Source organism: Falco cherrug, chromosome 9 (assembly GCF_023634085.1).
Source record: "Falco cherrug isolate bFalChe1 chromosome 9, bFalChe1.pri, whole genome shotgun sequence".
Classification (NCBI taxonomy): domain Eukaryota; kingdom Metazoa; phylum Chordata; class Aves; order Falconiformes; family Falconidae; genus Falco; species Falco cherrug.
The window spans coordinates 6,779,632-6,799,079 of NC_073705.1; the positions used below are offsets into that span (position 1 = coordinate 6,779,632).

General features: G+C 56.5%; 1 protein-coding gene across 1 annotated transcript; it reads left to right on the forward strand.

Moving 5' to 3' along the window:
* The first annotated feature begins 889 nt into the window (after positions 1–889).
* On the forward strand, positions 890–19,433 carry LHX6 (LIM homeobox 6). The gene is made up of 9 exons (XM_055720823.1): positions 890–1,353; positions 1,743–1,925; positions 2,005–2,126; positions 7,717–7,937; positions 10,530–10,630; positions 10,712–10,807; positions 12,828–13,002; positions 13,798–13,901; positions 15,635–19,433. The coding sequence occupies exons 1-9, from the start codon at positions 1,249–1,251 to the stop codon at positions 15,653–15,655; spliced, it is 1,128 nt and encodes a 375-aa protein (XP_055576798.1). The 5' UTR covers positions 890–1,248; the 3' UTR covers positions 15,656–19,433.
* The last annotated feature ends 15 nt before the right edge of the window (positions 19,434–19,448 follow it).

Sequence of the window (19,448 nt, forward strand, 5' to 3'; positions counted from 1 at the left end):
GGGTGAGGGGGTGAGCGGCCGGCCCTGGGCCGAGTTTCCTGGGGGTTTCTCGGGCTTTCTCGCAACCTCGATGTTTAAACCTAATGTCTTGTATTTATTCTGAAACGGCTTTCATCTGATTTCCCTCTCGGTTAACAATTTAGCTGTCAAAATCAATAAGGGCGAGGATCCATCCCCGGCCGCCATCAGCTCACGTTACGGTCCTGCAATTACCCCGCGGTGGAACCGCTGCCGGGGCTTTGCCGGGGAATTATCAGGTTACTAATGAAGCCGGGGCAGGGGCGGGCGGCCCGGCGCCGCGGCGGGGGGCGCGATCCGCGCTGCCGCACCCCGGCCCGCCCCGCGGGGGGCTCGGGGGCCGCGGCGGGGCCCGACGGTGCTGCCCCGTGCGCCTCGTCGGGGCGGGCAGCGCCGGGCCGGAGCGGGGGGACCCCCCACCCCCGCTGCGGGCGGTGCCGGTGCCGCCGCCGCAGGTAGCGGGGCCCGGCGGGGCGGGCGGCCCCCGGGGCGCGGCGGGGGGGCGCCGCTTCCTGCCCGGCCCGCGGCCGCCCCCGGCGGGGGAGCGGGGCCGGCGCGGCTCCCCGCCCTTCCTGCCGCGGCCGCGGGACGCGCCGCCCGCGGGCACGGAGCGCGGCGGCGGGCGGAGCGGGGCGCGCCCGCCCCATGCACCGGAGCCATGAGGGCGGGCAGCCCCGGGGCCCGGGCCGCCGCGCCCCGGCCGGCGCCGAGGCGGGCAAGGTGAGCGCTGCCGCGGCTGCCGTCGGGCCGGGCACCCCGGGGCGGGCGCGGGGCCGGGGCCGCCGGCTGCCCCCGCGCCCGAGGGGAGGATTTTCCAGCCCGGCGTTTTCTGGGGCGTTTTGTGCTCGGTGGAGGGAGAGGGGGAAGAATTTCGATTTTTAATTACTACCATTAAAAAAATCAAATTTGCAATTCTTTGGGTGGCCTGATGGATTCCCTGATTGACAGCCGGAATTGACACTCTGGGTACCTCTTATCTCGGGCATTTACGGCAATTTCTAATTGCAGGTAGTTTGTGGGGTTTTTTCAGCGCTTTGGCTCGCATGGGAACCGAGCGATTACTTCAAGAGGCCCGGGTTAAGTGCAGGCAGGGAGAGAATTCAATCCACATTCAAATTGCTTCATTAAAAAGACGCAGCTTTTGTTGCAAAGGATTTAAATGGCCACTAGAAAGTTCTTATTTATTGTTTTGAGGCGGTTTATATAGGGTGCCCGGCGCTCACCCGGCGCATGGAGCCGCAGCCTCCCTCTCCCGCTCTCTCCCGCAAGGTGATGCCGCCGGAGCCGCTGCCCAAGGGGAGCGCCCGCTGCCTCGACCCGCACGCCCGCGCCATGGTAAGCGGGGCCGGGGGCTGCGGGGACCCGCCGGGCCGGGGACGCCGGGGTTCCGTTAGAGCGCTCCGGGCCGGAGGCTGCAGGGACGCTCCGGGCCGGGGACGCCGGTGGCTGCGGGGACCCGCCGAGACATTCCGGGGAGGGGTTTGCGGGACCCGCGGGACCTGCGGGACCGGGGACGCCGGTGACTGCGGGGACCAGCCGGGATGCTCCGGGCCGGGGACGCCGGTGGCTGCGGGGACCCGCCGGGACGTTCCGTGCCGGTGGCTGCGGGGACGCTCCGGGCCGCGGACACCGGCGGCCGCGGGGATCCGTCGGGACGCTCCGGGCCGGGGCTGCGGGGGACGGCGGGGCCCCGGCTGACGGCCCCGCGGCGGCTCTACCCGCAGTCGCAGCCCGACGGGGAGCCGCTGCCCGGTGCCCTGGAAAAGGAGGACGCCCGCTCGGCACCCAGCACGCCCTCCACGCCGTCCGTCTGCTCCCCGCCATCCTCCTCCTCCTCCACGCCGTCGGCCGGCAAGAACGTCTGCTCCAGCTGCGGGCTGGAGATCCTCGACCGGTACCTGCTCAAGGTGAGCGGCGGCGGGGGGCTGCGGGGGGTGCCGGGTGGCCCCGGGGGGTCCCGGGTCTCAGCCCCCTTCTCTGCCGCAGGTGAACAACCTCATCTGGCACGTCCGCTGCCTGGAGTGCTCCGTGTGCCGCACCTCGCTGAGGCAGCAGCACAGCTGCTACATCAAGAACAAGGAGATCTTCTGCAAGATGGACTACTTCAGGTAGGGGACACGGGCTGGGGGCAGCTCCGCGCCCAATCCCCGGCTCCGGGGGGGCTCAGCGTCCTCGCCGGCTGCCGAGGGGTCGGTTCCGCTCCGGCGCTGCCGGGGAAAAGGCTTGAAAAAGCGGCCGGGCTCCCCGGAGCAGCCCGGCGGAGGGGCGTCCCCTCGGGGCGCGGGGAGGAAGGGGAGCCGGGGTGCAGCCGCAGCCTCTCCCGGAGGGGTTTCTGCCCCCCCCCCCCCCTCCTCGTTGCCGGGGTGCCGGTGCCCCCAGCCGGGGCCGGGCGGGTCGGGCCGAGCCCCTCGGCATGGCGGGGACTGGCCCCCTCGCCTGGGGAAACGCTGCCCGGGCGGCACCGCCGCGGCTCCGGCCCCGAGGGCAGGCGCGCCCCGGGCGGTCTGCGGGGTCGGGGGGCTCCGTGAGTCGCCGCCTGCCCTGCGGTGCCGAAGCGGCCGTGCGGGGCGTGCGGCAAAGAACCGAAACAAATTATCGGCAGCGCGAGCTCCTGCGGCCGGGCCAGGGCTCGCCGGGTGCTGGTGCGTTCGGCCGGGACCCGCATGCCCCGGGGAGCGGGGGGCTGCACTGGCTGCTACGGGGTTTTGGTTATAAACCTTAAACCACGAATTTTCTCCGAATAAGCGGCGGGAGGGGATGGAGGATCCCGAGCTCTTCACCGGGATTTAACTGAACACCAGAGCCCCTCGCTCTGACTTTCCCCATCCCGCTGCGGTGGGCAATATTGTTTGCCCCGGGGGGAAGGGGGGTTCCGGGCAGGAGGTGAGAAGGACCCCGGCGGGGGGCGCGGGGGGCTCGGCAGCATCCCCCCGCCGCGGCGGAGCGAGTAGGGGGGCCTTCGCGGCCAGAGGTGCGGCGGGCAAGGCGTACTCGGGGCAAAACGCCTTCCCCGTTCCTCCGGTGGTTTTTATCGAGAGGGTCTGCAAACGCTCGGGTACCGGCTGTCAGCCCCCGGGCTGCCGGCGGGGGATGCTGAGCCCGAGGGGCCGCCGCGCTCCTCGCCCGCACCACCGCTGTGACCGTTGTTATAGGCGTTGTGATTATTTTTAAAACTGCTTTATTTTTTGTGATTTCACCAAAATCGCCTCCGCTCTCAGCAGAAAGGTTTCGGGAGGTCCGCCGTGCCGTTGTGCTGCTTCCAAGTACTATTAGCTTTTTCGTTAACTAATAATCGTTCCGACGCCGTTAATGCTGGTGATTTTGCGGGGTTTGGTCGTTTTTTTCTGTTTGGGTTTTTTTTTTTGTTGTTGTTTTTTTTTTTAAGAGCGGCACTTTCTAAAGGCGGTTTTAAAGCAGCGACCGGGTCTTTAAATTGCCTTCGAGCAAACCCAGCGAATAACAGCTGTGAAACCCCAACCTGCTTAGCGCCCCCCCGCAGCCCCGTCCCCGGCTGCCGGTGCGGGGTCTCTGCCCTCGGGCACCGGCGGGGCCGCAGCAAAACCACAACGAAAATCGCTGCGGGCGCCGCAGGACCGTCCCGGTCCCGGGGCGGCCGGTTCGGGGGGCTGGGTGGCTCCCCGGCTGCGCTTCGCACTTACCTTTTGCACAAAGAAATGGGGATTTGGGGGTGAGGGGTTTCTTGGGTTTGGTTTGGTTTGATTGGGTTTTTTGGTTTTGTGGTTGGTTTTTGTTTTTTTTTTTTTTGTGAAACGCTGTGCGGCGGGAGCGGCAGCGCTCGGTACCGGCGGGTACCGCTCCTCTCGCAGCCCCCAGGTCCGCCGAGCGCGGCCCCGGCGGAGCCCGCCCGGTTGAGCTCGCTCGGTTGAGCAGCCGCCGCCGCCGCCGGGGCCGCTCCGCAGCCGGGAGCCGCCCGCCGGGGCCGGGGCAGACGCCCCCCGGTAAACCCGGCTCGGGGGTTGCTCGCCCGATCCCGGCCTCTGTGAGCATCCCAGCCCGCCGCGAGTCCGGGACTGCCGGGACCCGGCGCTTGGCAAAGGACAAACCTGACTCTTGAAATGGCTTTTGGGGGATTTATTATTTGCTGCGGATGAAGTGTGTGCGGTTTTGTATTTTTTTTTTAAAGCAAAGCAGGGAACCCATTCTAACCCGTGCGGGTCTTCAGAGCCGAGGCCGGCGGGCAGGGGCGGCGGGATGCGCGCCGCCAACGGCAGCTTTTGTGGCACCAGCGCCGGTTCCCGGGAGCTGGAGCTGGGGGCTGTCGGAGGGACACCCAGGGGCGCTGCTCGGCGGCTGTCGGGCACCGCTGCCCATGGCGAGCGCGTCCAGGCCTGCCCTGCCCGACCCTTCCCTCCCTGCTGGCACCAGGGGCTGCCTCGTGTGCGTTTTTAAGCAAATGCTGCTGTTTCCTGTGTCTTGTCAAATAATTGCGTTTGGCGTCCAGGGCTCCAGCACTTCGAGGAGAACCAAATTAAAATTGGAGGTCATTGAGCAGAACATTGTGTTCTCGGGTGATGCGAGGGCTGCTCACAGCCAAGCTCCCATGGCTCTGGTTGTAGGGAGGTCCCGTGTGATTCCCGCGGTGTCCCACGGCTCCCCGCCTCCTCAGTAGCCCTTGGGCATGCAACCGTGGGCTTGTTGGCTCCAGCATGTGTCCCTGGGGGCCAGGACAGCAAAAAAGCTGTGCCGCGGGTGGGCCAACGCCTGCAGCCTGGCTGTGGCCCAGGTGGCCTCCGTCGCTCCTCGCTGTCATGCCCCGCTGGGATGATGCTCCTGTGCGAGCACTGCTGTGGTTCGGCATGGAGACAGACTCACTGAGGCAACCCATGGCCGGGCTGCTGTGATTTGGAGCGATGTCTGGAAGCTGCAGCTGCCTCTGGGGGCTGTGTTAGGGGCTTCCTATGGAGTGGGCCCAGGGATATTTGGAGCTGTGGGTGGCCCTGGGTGCTGGGTGGCCCCTGCCCTGTCCCCTGCAGGCAGGGACAGACAACAGGGCTCGGGGAGCTGCAGCACCCAGCTATGAGGGGTATGTGAGAGCCAGGATGCACCAGGGTGTCCTCTGCCTCTGCTCTTCCCGCACCCCAGATGTTGTGGCCGCCCCTGGGGGAGGCGGGATGAGTCTCTCTGGGTTGAGTCTTTCCTGGTAACGTTGTTGGCAGTTTCCATCTCCCAGCGTTAACCGTTGTGAAGTGCCGGCAGCATCTGCTCACCCGACCACAAACCACGCGTGTGGGGTGTGAGCTGATGGCTCGGGCAGATGTTGGTGGTGCCTCGGCCTGTGCTGTAGTGCTGGGCTTGGTGATGTCTCCGGCTCTGGCTCCTGCTGCAGTGCAGCCCCATCCCCATCCCCACCAGGCAGGTGGCAGAAGCCATGTGGAGCCCCTTGCCTGGTGATCCACCACCCCGAGCAGACGGGGATCTTTGGGCTCTCACAGACCTGCAAGCTCAGTGACCTGAAGTCTGGTTTGGTTTTGAGCTGTTATTTCCAGGAGTGATGGGTCAGGGCAGTGTGCTCGCAGGCATTTCTCTCCCCATTCCCGTGTTGCCAGTGGTGGTGGTCCCTGCAGTGACAGTCTCTGTTGGGTGACAGTGGGTGTCTGTGTCCAGCCCTGGCTCAGCCTGTTTTTTGTAAAACTTGATCGCTGCGGTCGGTGCTGGGGGCAGGTGCTGGCAAGAGCTGCAGGCGCAGCATCGGCAGTCACTAATGCTGCACCCTGCACAGCCCCCGTGCCTGTTCTGGCTGCTGAGCCTCAGTCCCTCTCCGGGTGCTGCTCATGCTGTGGCTGCACAGGAGACAGTGATGTCCACCCCTGTCTGTGCTGGCTGCCATGGCCCTGGCAGCCCCTGTGCCTTCTGCAGCCCCTTCCCTGCTCCCTGCCAACCTGGGGAACCCACCTGGCCCCTGGAGATACTAGGGGTGCTGTGGGTCTGGGCCCAACTGGGTGTCTGCCCCAGATCCCAGCTGGTGGTGTGATAGGGATGTGTGACCTTTCCTGTGTGGTGCCTTGTGCCTCAGTTTCCCCTCGGCCCCGGAATGTGCCTGTCCCCGTGCTGTGCTCCCCCCTCCCTGCAGCTGGCTGTGATTCGAGCGGGGAGCAGTGATTACCACGTGCTATTAGCTTGGTAAGCCTGCCCCTCGTTTGATACCGTTCAGTAAGTACGACTGTTTACATAGCACATTGTTCAAAGTAATTCAATTTAAAGGAATGATCTTTACTTCTAAATAAAAAATTAATACAGTTCTTTTGTTTGTGCGTTTATATAAACTAGCTGGCACAAAGTCAGTTTACAACGTTCCCATCTGAAGTAAATTAGTGAAGTCTCTTAGCTAAGTCTCTGTATAATTTCAGCACAGAAATGTCCGTTCTAAACCAGCTTTTTTTTTTTTTTTTTTTTTTGGTCAGCTATGGTCAGGCTGAAAAATTTAAACCTTTCTTTTCCTCCCAAATAGTTTTGCAATTAGTAATTCCAGCACAGGACAGTCTCTCTGCATCTCGCTGAACCCATGGCGGGCTGTGGCGTGGGGTCGGGTGGTGCTGGCGGTGGTGGGCTGACCTGGGCCCCTCCGTGTCCGCTCTGCAGTGGCCAGGGGCTGCTCTGGCTGACCAAAGCCGAGGGGCTGGCAGCACGGTGGCTCTGCTGCTCGAGGGGCTGGCAGCACGGTGGCTCTGCCGCTCGGTGTGGCTGTCACTGCTCCGTGTTTTGTGCCTGTGCTGGGAGATGCTGGAGCTGCTTGGGCAAGGGTGGCAGCAGCTCTGCTTGCCGGGCAGTGCGGGGCTGGGGGGGGGCCAGGGGGGACCCGTGGAGCCTGAGGCGGTGCTGGTGGCAGCAGTGGCTGCCCTGGGGGTGCATGGGGAAGTGCATGCAATCAGGGCTGTGTCGGAGTCAGCACCAGCTCTGCAGTGGCAGGGGAGATGCTCACTTCTCCCCTGCTGCTCTTTCTGCTGCTTGCTGCTCATTGCATTTATTTTTAAGCAGCATTAATGTTAAAATGCAGAAGCATAACCAAGGCTGTGCCTGACTCTGCCTGTGCGCAGGCAGCATCTCCTTGCAGCCGTGGCCCAGGGGTGCAGGGCCACAGGGACCACATCTGCGGCTCCCTGTGAATCGCCCACCCTCGGCCGGTAGCATCCTGGCAGAAATGGGCTTTTTCAGAAGTGTGAGCAAAAGTCTAGTGCCCAGCACGGGGATCCTGGCCCCCTTGCTGCCTCTCGTTGTGCTGAGCTGCTTTCCAGCGTAACTCACTTAAGCGTGATCATCATCCTCTTGCAGCAAGGAGACCTCCTCGTAGGAGGAAAAAGCAGATGCATGCGCCTGTACGTGTGAGGAGAAAACACATGTTTTGATTTATGGCAATGTGAGACAACCAGCTCTGACACAGTTTCCATCTGAGTCTCACACTGTCTGTTATCTAAATAAAAAGCCCACGGGCTTGGAAGCTGATTCACGGGCTGCATCGCTTCAGCCCCTCGGCCATGCCTGGCACTGCAGCGAGTCACACCCGCTCCTGCCCACGCTGCTGCCCGCGCGGGGCCATTTGGCTGCGGCTCCTTCCCTGCGTGGCTGTTGTGGGGTTTGGGCTGGACGGGGCGAGCAATGGGACCGGCAGCAGTGCCTGCCCCTCGGTGTCATGCTGGCCCTCGCCCTGCCTGCCCTCACCCTGTCTCTTCTCCTCTGCAGCCGATTTGGTACAAAGTGTGCCCGCTGCGGCAGGCAGATCTACGCCAGCGACTGGGTGCGGCGAGCGCGGGGCAACGCCTACCACCTCGCCTGCTTCGCCTGCTTCTCCTGCAAGCGGCAGCTCTCCACCGGCGAGGAGTTTGGCTTGGTGGAGGAGAAGGTGCTGTGCCGGATTCACTACGACACCATGATAGAGAACCTCAAGCGAGCGGCAGAAAACGGTACGCAGACCCAACGCCATGGTTGTGGCCTTACCCCGGGGACCATGTGGGGCTGTCCCTGTCCCCTGCGCTGACCCCCATCGCAGGGTGCCAGGGTTGGTCCTGTGGCTGCCAAAAGGGTGTAATGGGTGGCCCTGCGGCACTTGAGCACAAGGCGCAGGGGTGGCCGATCTGCCGGCAGCACCGGTGGCTGTGGCAGACATGAGTGCCCCAGGCAATGGCGGGACAAGCCCCCAGTCCTGCAGAGCCCGGCATGCAGTGTGCGAGGAAGCTGCTGGGATTGTGAGGCTGTGAGTCATGAATCTAGAAGGTGGGAAAGCTGGACATCCGACAAAACCTTCCCATCATTTTCCACCCACCCTGCCCACCCGGGGAAGTGCTGCTCCCAGCTGGACTGCGCCACGATGCTGTCCCCATGGCGGCATGCTGTGAGCAGCCGATCGGCCGCTGCTTTCCCCGTCAAGGCGGTGACACCAAGGAGCTGCCTCAGCTCCCATCCCCTTGAGCCCAGCCCCATCCTGCTGCGTGGCAGCGGCCAGAGATGCTCAGAGGAACAAGCTGGGGTTAGTCCAACGTGGTGCACAGGGCAGCCAGGCAGCGCCAGGGTCTGTCCTGCATTAGGAAGCACCTGAGATATGTTGATATGGCAGCGACTGTGGTTCAGGGGAGCAGGAGGCCTCCTGGGCTTGATGTCACAGGAGCCTGGCTGTGCCTGGGGCAGGAGGGAGCCCAGCCACGTCCTGCCCATGCGATGAGACCAGGTTCATCTCCCTCCTGTGCTTGTGCCCGTGGGGAGTGATGGCCATGGCGGCTGCAAGGCTGTTTGCTTTTATCACATGGGCATTATGCCAGGCAAGGTACCTGGGGATGCTGTGCAGCTACAAAGTCACTGAGGGAAGTGTCCAGGGCTGCCTTCTCATAACCTCGCACTCCTGGGACCCTGCTGGGGCTGTGCTGGGGCATTGCCCCCGGCCGGGAGCAGGGCTCCAGCCCTCTGTGCCCCTCGCTAGTGCTTGGTGGGCATGGGGAGGCAAACAGCATGTCCTGGCCCATGCAGCATGTGGAAACCATTAACAACCTGATGTGAAAATAATGTGTTTCTGTTTACAGTGTTTGAGTAAGAGGATGAAAACAGAGTGCCCAGTTGGGTTGGGAGGGTCCCAGCTTGGGCCATGGTTCGCAGCATGTTGATCCATATGGTCAGCCGCTGCGGAGGTGCGAGCGAGGCGGTGGGGAGTGGAGATGGAGGGGGAGAAGCCGTGTGCCCTGGAGGAACAGGCTGGTGTGAGGCCGGCAGGGTCTGGTGCCAGGGGGGTCCCGCAGAGCCGTTATCCCAGCTGAGGGCTGGGGCGGCGGGTTTGCTGCTGCTTGTAAGGACCTGTTGGTGTGGGCTGAGCCCCACGGTGTCGGGCAGTGCTGGGACATGTGGTGAGTGTCCTGAGTGGGTACCTGTGTTCAAGTGTTCCCTGGTTTTGAGAAGGGGATGGGATCACTTTGGAGAGCTGCAGTTGCTGCAGAGTTGGAGGGCCATGCTCCCCCCCCTCCAGTAATTACCCAGCAATTTCTTCTGCACATGAGGTTTTACATACAAGAAAAATAAACAGATGTTGCTGAAGTCAGAGTCCCATTCATCATCCGAAAAGAACAAGTCAAACTATATGAGAAAGCCCTTCAACTCAAGCCAAGACAATCACAGCCTGGTCCAGCTTGCAGAGCGAGCGGCGAGTTGTGCAGGCGCATCCTGGGAGTGGGGTGAGCGCCAGCTCCGCTCAGGCATCCTCCCTCATCCATCCCTTATCCCTGCTTCATCCGCACTGCCGAGAGCAGCAGGGCCGGGCACAACACGGGCTGCAGCAGGGACCCCAGTGAGGAATGAGGGACCCTGGCTCCGGCTGCCCTCCCGGCAGGCTCCGTAGCTGTGTGAACGGTTAGGCTTGCCCCGATGCTGTGCTTGGCAAGTGGGTGGCCAGTGTCCCCCTGGCACGTACCCCTTAGTGTGGTTGCTGCTCAGAGCATGGGACCCAGGAGAAGGAAGAGGTTGGGTTGCTGGAAGGATTTGAGGCCGGGGAAAGGAGCAAAGAGCCCACTGAAATGCTCTGAGCAAATGAAACGACTGATGGAGGCAGCACCGGCAGGGGAAGATGGGGTCATGGGGAGCAGCATGGGGCAGGAGTGATGGAAGTCCGTGAGTGCAGCAGAGACAGGGTCCCCTTCTGAGCAGCTGCCTGGAGGATGTGGCTGTGAGTCAGGGCCAGCAGGACATCAGTGCTTTCCTTCACGCACCACCTTGACATCCATCTTCCCGCTGCCGTCCCTCGTTTCCCACAGCTTCCACCAATTTGCTGCATTTTTCTTAATTCAACAGTGAATTCATCAGGGTCAGCAGTGTCTCCTCCCCAGTGTGTGGAGGGGCTCAGCAGCCCAGGGCGGGTCCTGGGTGGTGGCACTGGCTCTACTCTTTCTGCTGCTGCTGGCAGCAAGGGATGCTGTGGGTGCCCCATGCTGCGATGCCAGGCGTGTTGTCCCCGTTGCACGCAGGGGCGGCGGGCAGGGGGTCTGTGACCTGTGGTGCATGGGGCTTCTCTCTCGTAGGCAATGGGATCACGCTGGAGGGGGCTGTGCCCTCAGAGCAGGACAGCCAGCCGAAGCCAGCCAAGAGGGCCCGCACCTCCTTCACCGCCGAGCAGCTGCAGGTAGTGGGGCTGGGCCAGGGGGGCTGGAGGGGCTGCAGCTCCCTGGCCTCATCCTGACCCGCTCTCTCCTCTCCCTGCCAGGTCATGCAGGCACAGTTTGCTCAGGACAACAACCCCGATGCACAAACGCTTCAGAAGCTGGCGGACATGACGGGGCTGAGCCGGAGAGTCATTCAGGTGCGGGCAGGGATGGGCAGGGTGCAGGCAGGGATGGGCAGGGTGCGAGCACCATTGGCTGAGCAGCCCCAGGCAGGGCAGAGGAAGGGGTAGAGGGGGTGCACCAAAAGGCTGGTACCAAACAGGACTCACATCCCCATAGCCCTTTGCTCCCATACGTTGATTCCGGGACTTGCAGCATCCAGCAGCTTTGTGCTGCCTCACAAGCGTGTCAGCTTCACTGGCTCCCATAGCGATGCCTGCACTGTCCTTCCTCTGTCTTGCTTGTGGCTTTTCTATTTGTTTTTTCCTCTTACGATGCAATGAAAAAACCCAACCATTCAGCCCCAGCCTGTCCCAATAAATCACTGAGCGGGAAAGCCACTGTTAGTGCACGGGCCTGACAGCAGGCACGGCAGCAAAAGCGCTTCCCTGGCAGTTGGCAGCCGTCCCCACTGGGGTCAGGCACAGCTGGCTTGCTTCGGGAAGTGCTGGGATCAAGAAGTTTAAAGAAAAAGGGTATTTTTGCAGCCCCAGGGGATGCAGTGGCAGGGAAGTCCCCATGCTTGTGCTGTTTGGGAGGGGAGAGAAAGTGGGGCTGTCGGGACTGAGAGAAATGCTCCCACCGCAGCCCCCAGCTCGCCATCCCTGTAGGCAGCCCAGCTCTACCCCTCGGTGACTTTTATACTCTTCACTTTAATGTTCTGCTGACATACTTTCTGCATGTAATAAAAACACCAGTGATTAAAATAAATTTGGAGCTTTCATCCAGGATTGTTTTGCCAACGACACATTTAAATTTCATGTGTGAAAATCTGGCTCAAGTCTCAGTTATTGAGATTCTTCATTTAGCTAAAGATCGAGCAGTCTGCACGCTGGGCTATTTTTTATGTGGATATTTTTTAAAGGCACTTTGAACAGGAAACAATTTGTCAAATGCTTATGACTGTCCAGCGTGCTCAGCCTCAGAAAGCTGATCTTCGCTGAGCCTTGAGGAAGATTTTACTCCCAGTTATCTCTCAGAAATTAAAGCATAAGAAAGAAATCATCACATTAGCATAAAAAAACCCCTTTTCCATGCACGTTTTAACTCGGGATGTAATCCCCTAACTATTCCTTGAATTAAAGCAGTGACGTATGGTCAGAGGGCTCATACCTGCCACTTATATGGACTAGGGCTGTATCCCACCACAGTACCCTCATTTCTTAGCTTTAATGTTCTGCTAATGTGGTTTTTGAATACAATAAACCACAAGTGATTAAAGCAATATTGTTTTCATCATCTCTAAAGTCCCATCTTCTCCTACTCTGAGCTTTTACTTGGTATTGTCTCCCCTTGTCTCTCACCTTGCCAATGCTCATGCATTTCCCAGCTGACCTCAGCCATGCTTTTAGGCCAGGCTAGCTGGGGTGGAAGGTTAAAATCCGAATAAGACGTTGAAAGGTGCTCCCATTGTTTGCAGTAAAAGCCGGGCAGGGACAAAGCTTTGCGTGTGCAGGGGTGGATGAACTCAGCCAAAGCTCGGGTACGGGGGTGTCTCTGCCAGGCTGGTATGGTGCTGTTACCCAGGGCTTTCACAGCCCTTCAAGGTCAGGGAGCAGCTTGTCATTAAAACTATTCTAGTGTGGAAGGAAATAGTGTGACCATTAATGTAAGTCTCTGCATGACCATTAATGTAAGTTTCTGCATGACCTAGTCAGGGTGTTTCATTCAGTGACTCCTGCAACAAGCTTGGTAGTTTTATTTCCTTTTATAAAGAACAGTGTTGGTTTTGACCAAGACAAATCAATAGCAGAGATGCCACTTCAGGCACCCTGATGAATGTACTGTCTTGAGACCAAACTCTTGCTCTAGTGAGTGCGAAACAAAGCTGTGCAAGCTGATGGAATGCTGGTGAGGTATTTCAGCATGCAGATTTCTAAATTTGATTCCCTTTTTTTAAATACTTGGAAGAAACACCCGTCATAGGGTCTTGATGAAGGACCTCACATCAATCCAATCATCTCTCCATTGACACAGGGTTTGCTGCTTTTGTTTCAGGTTTGGTTTCAAAACTGCAGAGCCCGCCATAAAAAACACACCCCCCAGCACACAGTGCCACCCTCGGGAGCCCCCCCATCCCGCATCCCTTCCTCGCTCTCTGATGACATTCACTACTCGCCCTTCAGCAGCCCAGAGCGGGCCCGGATGGTGACGCTGCACGGATACATAGAGAGTAAGTGCTGGCTCGCAGGGCTCTGGCGGTGGGGTGCTCGGGGGCGGCAGGGAAGCGGGGTGCTTGGGGACGGCGCGGTGCTCGGGGACAGGAGTGTGGCGGGGTGCTCAGGGACGGCAGGGCGTGGGGTGCTCGGGGATGGCAGGGCACGGGGTGCTCCCCCAGAGCAGGCGGTAGCACAGAGTGCTGTCAATAATGCCCCTGTACTGTGAGCGCATGACTGGTGCACATGTTGCTGCTCCTCTTCCTCCTTGTGGTCTGATGGACGTTGTCTTTGGGATTTTCCGAAGGGCCATTTACAAGAAAGCCCCAGATGAGGGAATGAGGGGGGAGGGGGCTTCTGCAGGCTCTCCCTCCATGCCTCATCCCCAGGGAAGTCAGTGCCCAGGTTTTACCTGACTGGTCCTTGGCCCGCCTTGTGTTTTCTTTGTTGTGGAGAAGAGGGGTGAATGTGCCCTGGTAAGCTCGGTGGTCAAGTGGTCTCCTTGCTGCTCAGAAGATCAGAGTTGCTTTCTCTGATGGTTGCAAGTATGGGTGAATCATTTGCAAGTGGTGGGCAGCTTTGGTCATGCCTGGATGGAGGTTTTGGCTCCGTGACTCTTGTGAGGTTTCTCCCCTCCCTCGCCCACACGGGCTGTGGTAAAATGTGGCTCCTGCTGTGCCTCTGCCTGATCCACTGGGCATCTCTTCTTCCTCGTGTGTCCCCAGCTGCTCCCTGGTGGAAGCCTGACCGTGCCGACTGGAGGGCGTGTGTTGTTTGTAGTAACAGAGGCTGAAGCCTCTTCTCATCCACAGGTCAGGTACAGTGTGGACAAGTGCACTGTAGACTTCCCTACACTGCTCCACCAGTGCACCTCAAAGCAGACATGGAAGGACCACTATCTAATAGGGGTGAGAAGGTAATTGTAGTCCCTGTTTCAGGCTTCGGGGCCAAACCTCAACTTTAGCAAAGATTTTTGTGTAACGTCATTGCCACTGCTGTCTCTTGTCAGCATCACTGCTCCTCCATGATCTCCGGCAGCTGCCACCCACTCATGTGTCTTTTCTTAATTTTGGTGGCCCTAGATTGCCGTAGCAAGTATTGGTCAAAATGGCATCACTTTGTTCTTCACTAAATACCCCTCGTTGTTGTGATGTGCTGGGATGCTGTGCCTGCATTCGCTGAAGGCTTTTGACATCCTCCTGCCCGAACTCTCTGTGGTCTCTCCTCACTGTGTGCAGTGAGCTCCGTCCTGCTCCGCTCCCCAGCCACCTGCACGCGTGGTCAGTGTTACAGCCACGGGCTGTTAACAGTGGAGCAGGGGGCACCTCTAGCATGGGCTAACTTCCCAGTTTTCCATGAGTTAGTAAGAAAGATTCATTTCTTGGGGATTCCAGTATTGCTTAAAAAAATAACAAGTGGCTGTTACAGTATCTGAAGTGGGAATGTTATTTCACAATGTCTGGCCAGGAAACAGTGTTGTATGTTGGTGTTTTTCTGTTCAGTGCTTAAAGCATCTGTCTGTTCTAACTCACAGCTTATTTGGGGGCAAGACTTCCGGCTTATAAGATTTAATTTAAGATCCCGATTTAAGTGACTTCATTTTGAGGAAACACTGAGCCTTTGGCAACCTGAACTGGTTTTAGCTTTTGTCTTTACTGTTAGAAGTTCTCAGCATCTCTCTTTTCCAGTCTCACTCTATTCCATGCAGCAATGGTAGCTTATTGGGTTCTGTTTCGATAAGCACAAGCAGGGGCACAGCAAAGTGACTTTTTTAGTCTAAATGCTACCATTTAGCAAGCTGGAGAGTGTTCAGAAAATATTATACGGTCCCGGTGCTGTCATTCAGAGAAACTTCACTGCAGCAAGTAGCTCCTGTGATTTAAATGCAGTTACTTGCCTGCAGCTGTTGCAGAACTGAGTTCTCAGGACACAGCGCTACACCCCCCAGCCAGCTCCTTTTTCAAACAGTCACCTGCATGTTGAATTCCTGAAACCTGAAGCAGCTGCTTTTTCAACATCCAAAATTTTTTAAAAGCAGAGATAGCTGAGATCCTGGGAAAACACATGTAAATGCAAAGTCCCTGTTCCGCTCCACACGTGGGGCACCCCTTGCTCCTTTTGGGGCACCCAGCACAGCGGCTGGGGTGAACAGTGTTGTGACCCACTCAGCAGGTGCTCCCCCGACCATGGCGAGGACAGATGTTCTGTGTGCAGGGCAGCGAGGTGCAGCGGCTGGAGGGAAGCCTGTGCTGATCAGCGAATGAGGGGGATAGAGTCAAGACTTGGTAATGACCTTCATCTGTCTTGGTAGCTGCCATGTCACAGAACAAATACATTAAACGCCGGTCTCGGTGCATTGCCTGGTACAATACAGTTTCTCAGCTAATGGTGTGCCTGAGGGACCTCTCCCAGGCTGTGTGCTGCAATGGTCCCGTTACCTCCCTCCTGGGCTCCGCGGCTGTGGCGTGTGCCGTCCCCCGCCGGCTCTGTGCCATGGGCAGGGCTGGTGGCTCCTGGGCAGGCAGTGGTTCTGAAGAGGGATTTCCTGCAGGGAAGCGGCTGCCATAGCGGGGCAGAAAACACATGTCCATTGTGAGGGCTGTCTGTCTCTGAAAGCAGCTAACGCTCGATTCACGTTTTTCCCACTAGGTCATCCTCTTTCAGTACTGACGGCGCGAACTCTTCCTCATCTGCCCATGGCGCTACCAGCACCACTGCCCCTCAGCCGCTGAAACACAGCGTCCAGCCCAAGGCAACTGTTATCACTCATGCAGGAGAAACTCAGATCCAGCATTCTCAGTTATTTTCATTGACCAGCATCTATCATCCACTATTATTTCTCCAGCAACACTCTGTGTATGTGTGTGTTGAGTGCAGAGTTACATTTTTCACTTGTTTCTTGTGGACTTGTAGAATGACCATGAGTATCTCCAAGGCAATGCCAGACACAGTCAAAATTAATGACTCTACTGTGCTTGCAAATCTTGCTCTCAAACCCATGGGAATATGAGCAAACCAGAACATGCTGAGTCTTGGGGGGGGGGGTCGATGATCACCTCGGTGAACGTAAAGAAAGGAGGAATTCACGTGGTTTGGCCTGATTCTCTTTTTGCACCAGTGAAGCACTGTCGGTTCCCGGACATCCCTCCTTATTTCCACTTGCATGTGTGAAATCTGAAATGGGCTTTTTGGCTCAGCAACTTGATATATACACAGACCTTCCTGAGCCAAACTCGCGGGTAGCTGAGACTCCACTAAGTGGAAAACACGATGCCAGCTGGAAATAGGCAGTTTTTCTTCCTCCTCAAAGTGCTTTAGAATCACATGTCGTTTGATCACTCTAAGGTAAGTGAACCTTAGTGTTTTTCCCCCCGTTTTATAGGAGGGGAAACTGAGATGTCCTAAACTGAGAGGAACCGTGGGGGTTGGTGGCAGAGCCAGGTTTAGCACCCTGAAGTTTCTGATTGCTGACTTGTTCTTAGAACACTGCGTCTCTCTCCTCTCACAGCCACCTGCCAAATCTTTTTTATTTTTTTATTTTTTTACTCTTGTTCTTTATTAACAAGCTACTTTTATTTCCTTGAAGTCATATCGCATCACAAATGGGTGATTTCAGAATGTACCTACACAAAACTCTCAGAGACTCCATACTCTGGGACTGGGAAATCCTCAATGGAAGCTGGCTGTAAAGGTATAGAAATGTTCTGCCCTGTTGTGGACCCAAATTCAGTCAGTGGAAACAGTGGGGTAGAAACTGGAGACCACTTAAAAAGGTGAAAACCACAGCAAGGCCAGCAGGAGCAGTGGCTAGCTGAGTGGACAGCAAGGTGATGGCACATTCCTTTACCTGGCAGCATCGCTCTGATTCCCTCTGCCCTCCTGCTGTTCTCCCTTGCTGGAGTATGGCTGCTGCTCCTGCCAAGTCCTCGGACAAAGGCACAGCCCAGGCGGACTGCTGCCAGTGGGGCAGGCACCACAGGGCTCTTGCAACAGCAAAGGAAGTGCTCAGCAGCCTGGCCCCAAATCAGGAAAAAAACTCTGAAATAATCCTTCATTGACGGTAACAACAAAAAGTAAACAAGTAACCTTTGCCAGCCCTTCTCAGTTTGCACCAAGCCAAGAGCAGGTCTGTAACGAAACCTCTCTCCATGCAAGCACATGGGTTTGTCTTGCTGCTAAGTGTCTGTGAGGCCACGTTTCCAAGAATGTGAAAGCCTACTATGAGCCACAGTTAGTGCATAGTGTGACTGAACTGTGCCTGAGGAATGGAAGACAGGAATCCATCCATTGCATAACTTGTTTTTAATTCAAACTGTAGATACATGTATTTTTCTTTCTGGGAGATCCTGGATCAATCTCCAACATCGGCCGGGTGGGCAGTCATCCCATGGGTTTGGCCAGTCCGTATCGCACGCGCAGCAAGCCTTCCCCTGCCTGTGCCCCCGAGCTCCGTGTGACACTGCTGGCTGGCCACGCAGCTCCAGCTAACTGCGAGGCTGGAGGCTCGCCGCTCCGACCGCCCAGGGAACGGCCGAAGGAGATGTGCATGTCTGCTGAGGTGGCCACCAAAATCTCTTGCTTTGAGAAGTAACTGAGTACAAGCATGCATTGATATTTGTTGGAACAAATATGTACACACACACATACCTCTGTGTGTGTGTGTGTATATATATACATGAAAAAAAAATATTCAGAGAGAGAGTGTGATGGTAATTCCTTGGACAGTTAGGCCAGTGTTCTGTCTAATGGCAGCCAGCAGCTAGCAGCTCTATCCCCAATTTAAAATAACATCTGAAAGGAGAGAGGAAACTAAGTCTGCAAAGTATTATTGTTGCCTCCTGGCGTGCAAATAACCATTTCCAGTGTGTAGCCAGTGACAAGGCCTGACCTGACTGGAACCACCGCTGCAGAGGTGTCCCCTTGGGGAGGGGACATCACCGGTTGCACCCCTTGCAGTCACTTTTGTCCTTTCCATAGCAATGAGTGAAGGACGGGCGTTCCCTTTGTTGGCCGTTGGTGGAGTGTTGGTAATCGCAAGGTTGAGGTGGATCGCTGTGTCTGCGTGCAACAGCCTTTAGATGCTGGTGGTGGTCAGCAGGGTCACCGGAGCCTGACTTCTCCGTTTGTGCTCGCGCATCCTAACGATCATTTAGTTGTGGAATTAGTGCCATAAACAAATGGGTAGTTATTTCATTTAAGACTGAAGGAGAGACTTCAGGCTGTAACTTAACCTGACATCTCACAGTACTTGAGATTTCCACAACTGTTTTGTTGAGGGAGAAAATGGTTTGATGCATTTCTCTTCTGTCTCGGCAGTGCAATGAAAGGGAAACTCTTAAATATGTATCTGCTAAATATCAACTTAGTTACTGATCAAAACCACCCCACTTGTGAAATTTACTGGATATCAAAGTTTTTGTACCTGAAACCGCTGGCAGGACCAAGTGCAAAGCAGAGGCCGAGGGAGTGTAGGTGCTTCTCTGCAGCGGACTCACCACTACCTGTGGGGCAAAGTGCCCCGCACAGACCGTGCTCCAGGGCATTCTCCCCCATAAGTAGCCAGGAGCGGCTTTGCTAATTCAGAAATCACGCTCTGTTTATATTAAGCCCAAATTGTTTGCAAAAACTGGAAGCAATTCAGCTTGTGCAGTTTTAGAGCTAATTATGTGTATGGAAAATACTCAACTGTACCAAGAATGTAAGAAATCCTCTAATTTATTCAATACATTGTTTCACAACATATTTCACACTGACTGTTGCCACTGAACCAAACCTTATCTCAGGTCATTTGCATTCATCTCCTGTCTGTAGATTGAAAAAAAATAAAATAAAAATAATTCTGATTTTCTTAGTTTATTCAGTAATTGCCAAATGGGTTCTGGTGCAGCAATGCAGACTCCATGTACTAAACTTTTCCAGTTGCTTTTTACAAAACCTTTTGCAGACAAAACCCAATGAAGATAGTCAGTGAAATGCTTTTCACTCAAGTTTATTAAAGTAACTAAATATGGCTAGGGTCTGAATGTGGAATGGTTTACAGTTTTATTACCAATTCTTTTTTTTCTTTTTTTTTGGCTCATGCTGGTGAACCCCAATGTCCGAGCTAAAGGTGCTTACACAACTTACTAGTTGGGACAGGGGAGTGGGAACCAATCCTGCACTACTATCAGTGATATATCTGTAGGATGCCAACTATAGACACATGAGTTTTATTTCATCCACCAATCATTTTGTTGTAGCATGTTGCAATTCTGCATGTCTTGGCTACAATGGTTAAAAAAAAATTCTCTGAATGAGTGGACAGTCAAGACTAATATTTATTTTAAAAAAGTAAAACTAAATTGTAAGCACTTTTTTGTAAAACCAATGTCTGTTTTGTTACATACTTTTAATGTTGTGCTTTGTAAATGTCTTATTTGTGTAATAAATAAAGTTAATGCAAGTAGAAGTGCTGGCACTTACA

Bases quoted from the DNA above. Each gene is read 5' to 3' on its own strand.
- LHX6 (XM_055720823.1), top strand. From the start codon at position 1,249: ATGGAGCCGCAGCCTCCCTCTCCCGCTCTCTCCCGCAAGGTGATGCCG. The intron at 1,926-2,004 runs GTGAGCGGCGGC...TCTCTGCCGCAG, and splicing joins TCGACCGGTACCTGCTCAAG to GTGAACAACCTCATCTGGCA. The intron at 13,902-15,634 runs GTAATTGTAGTC...TTTTCCCACTAG, and splicing joins TATCTAATAGGGGTGAGAAG to GTCATCCTCTTTCAGTACTG.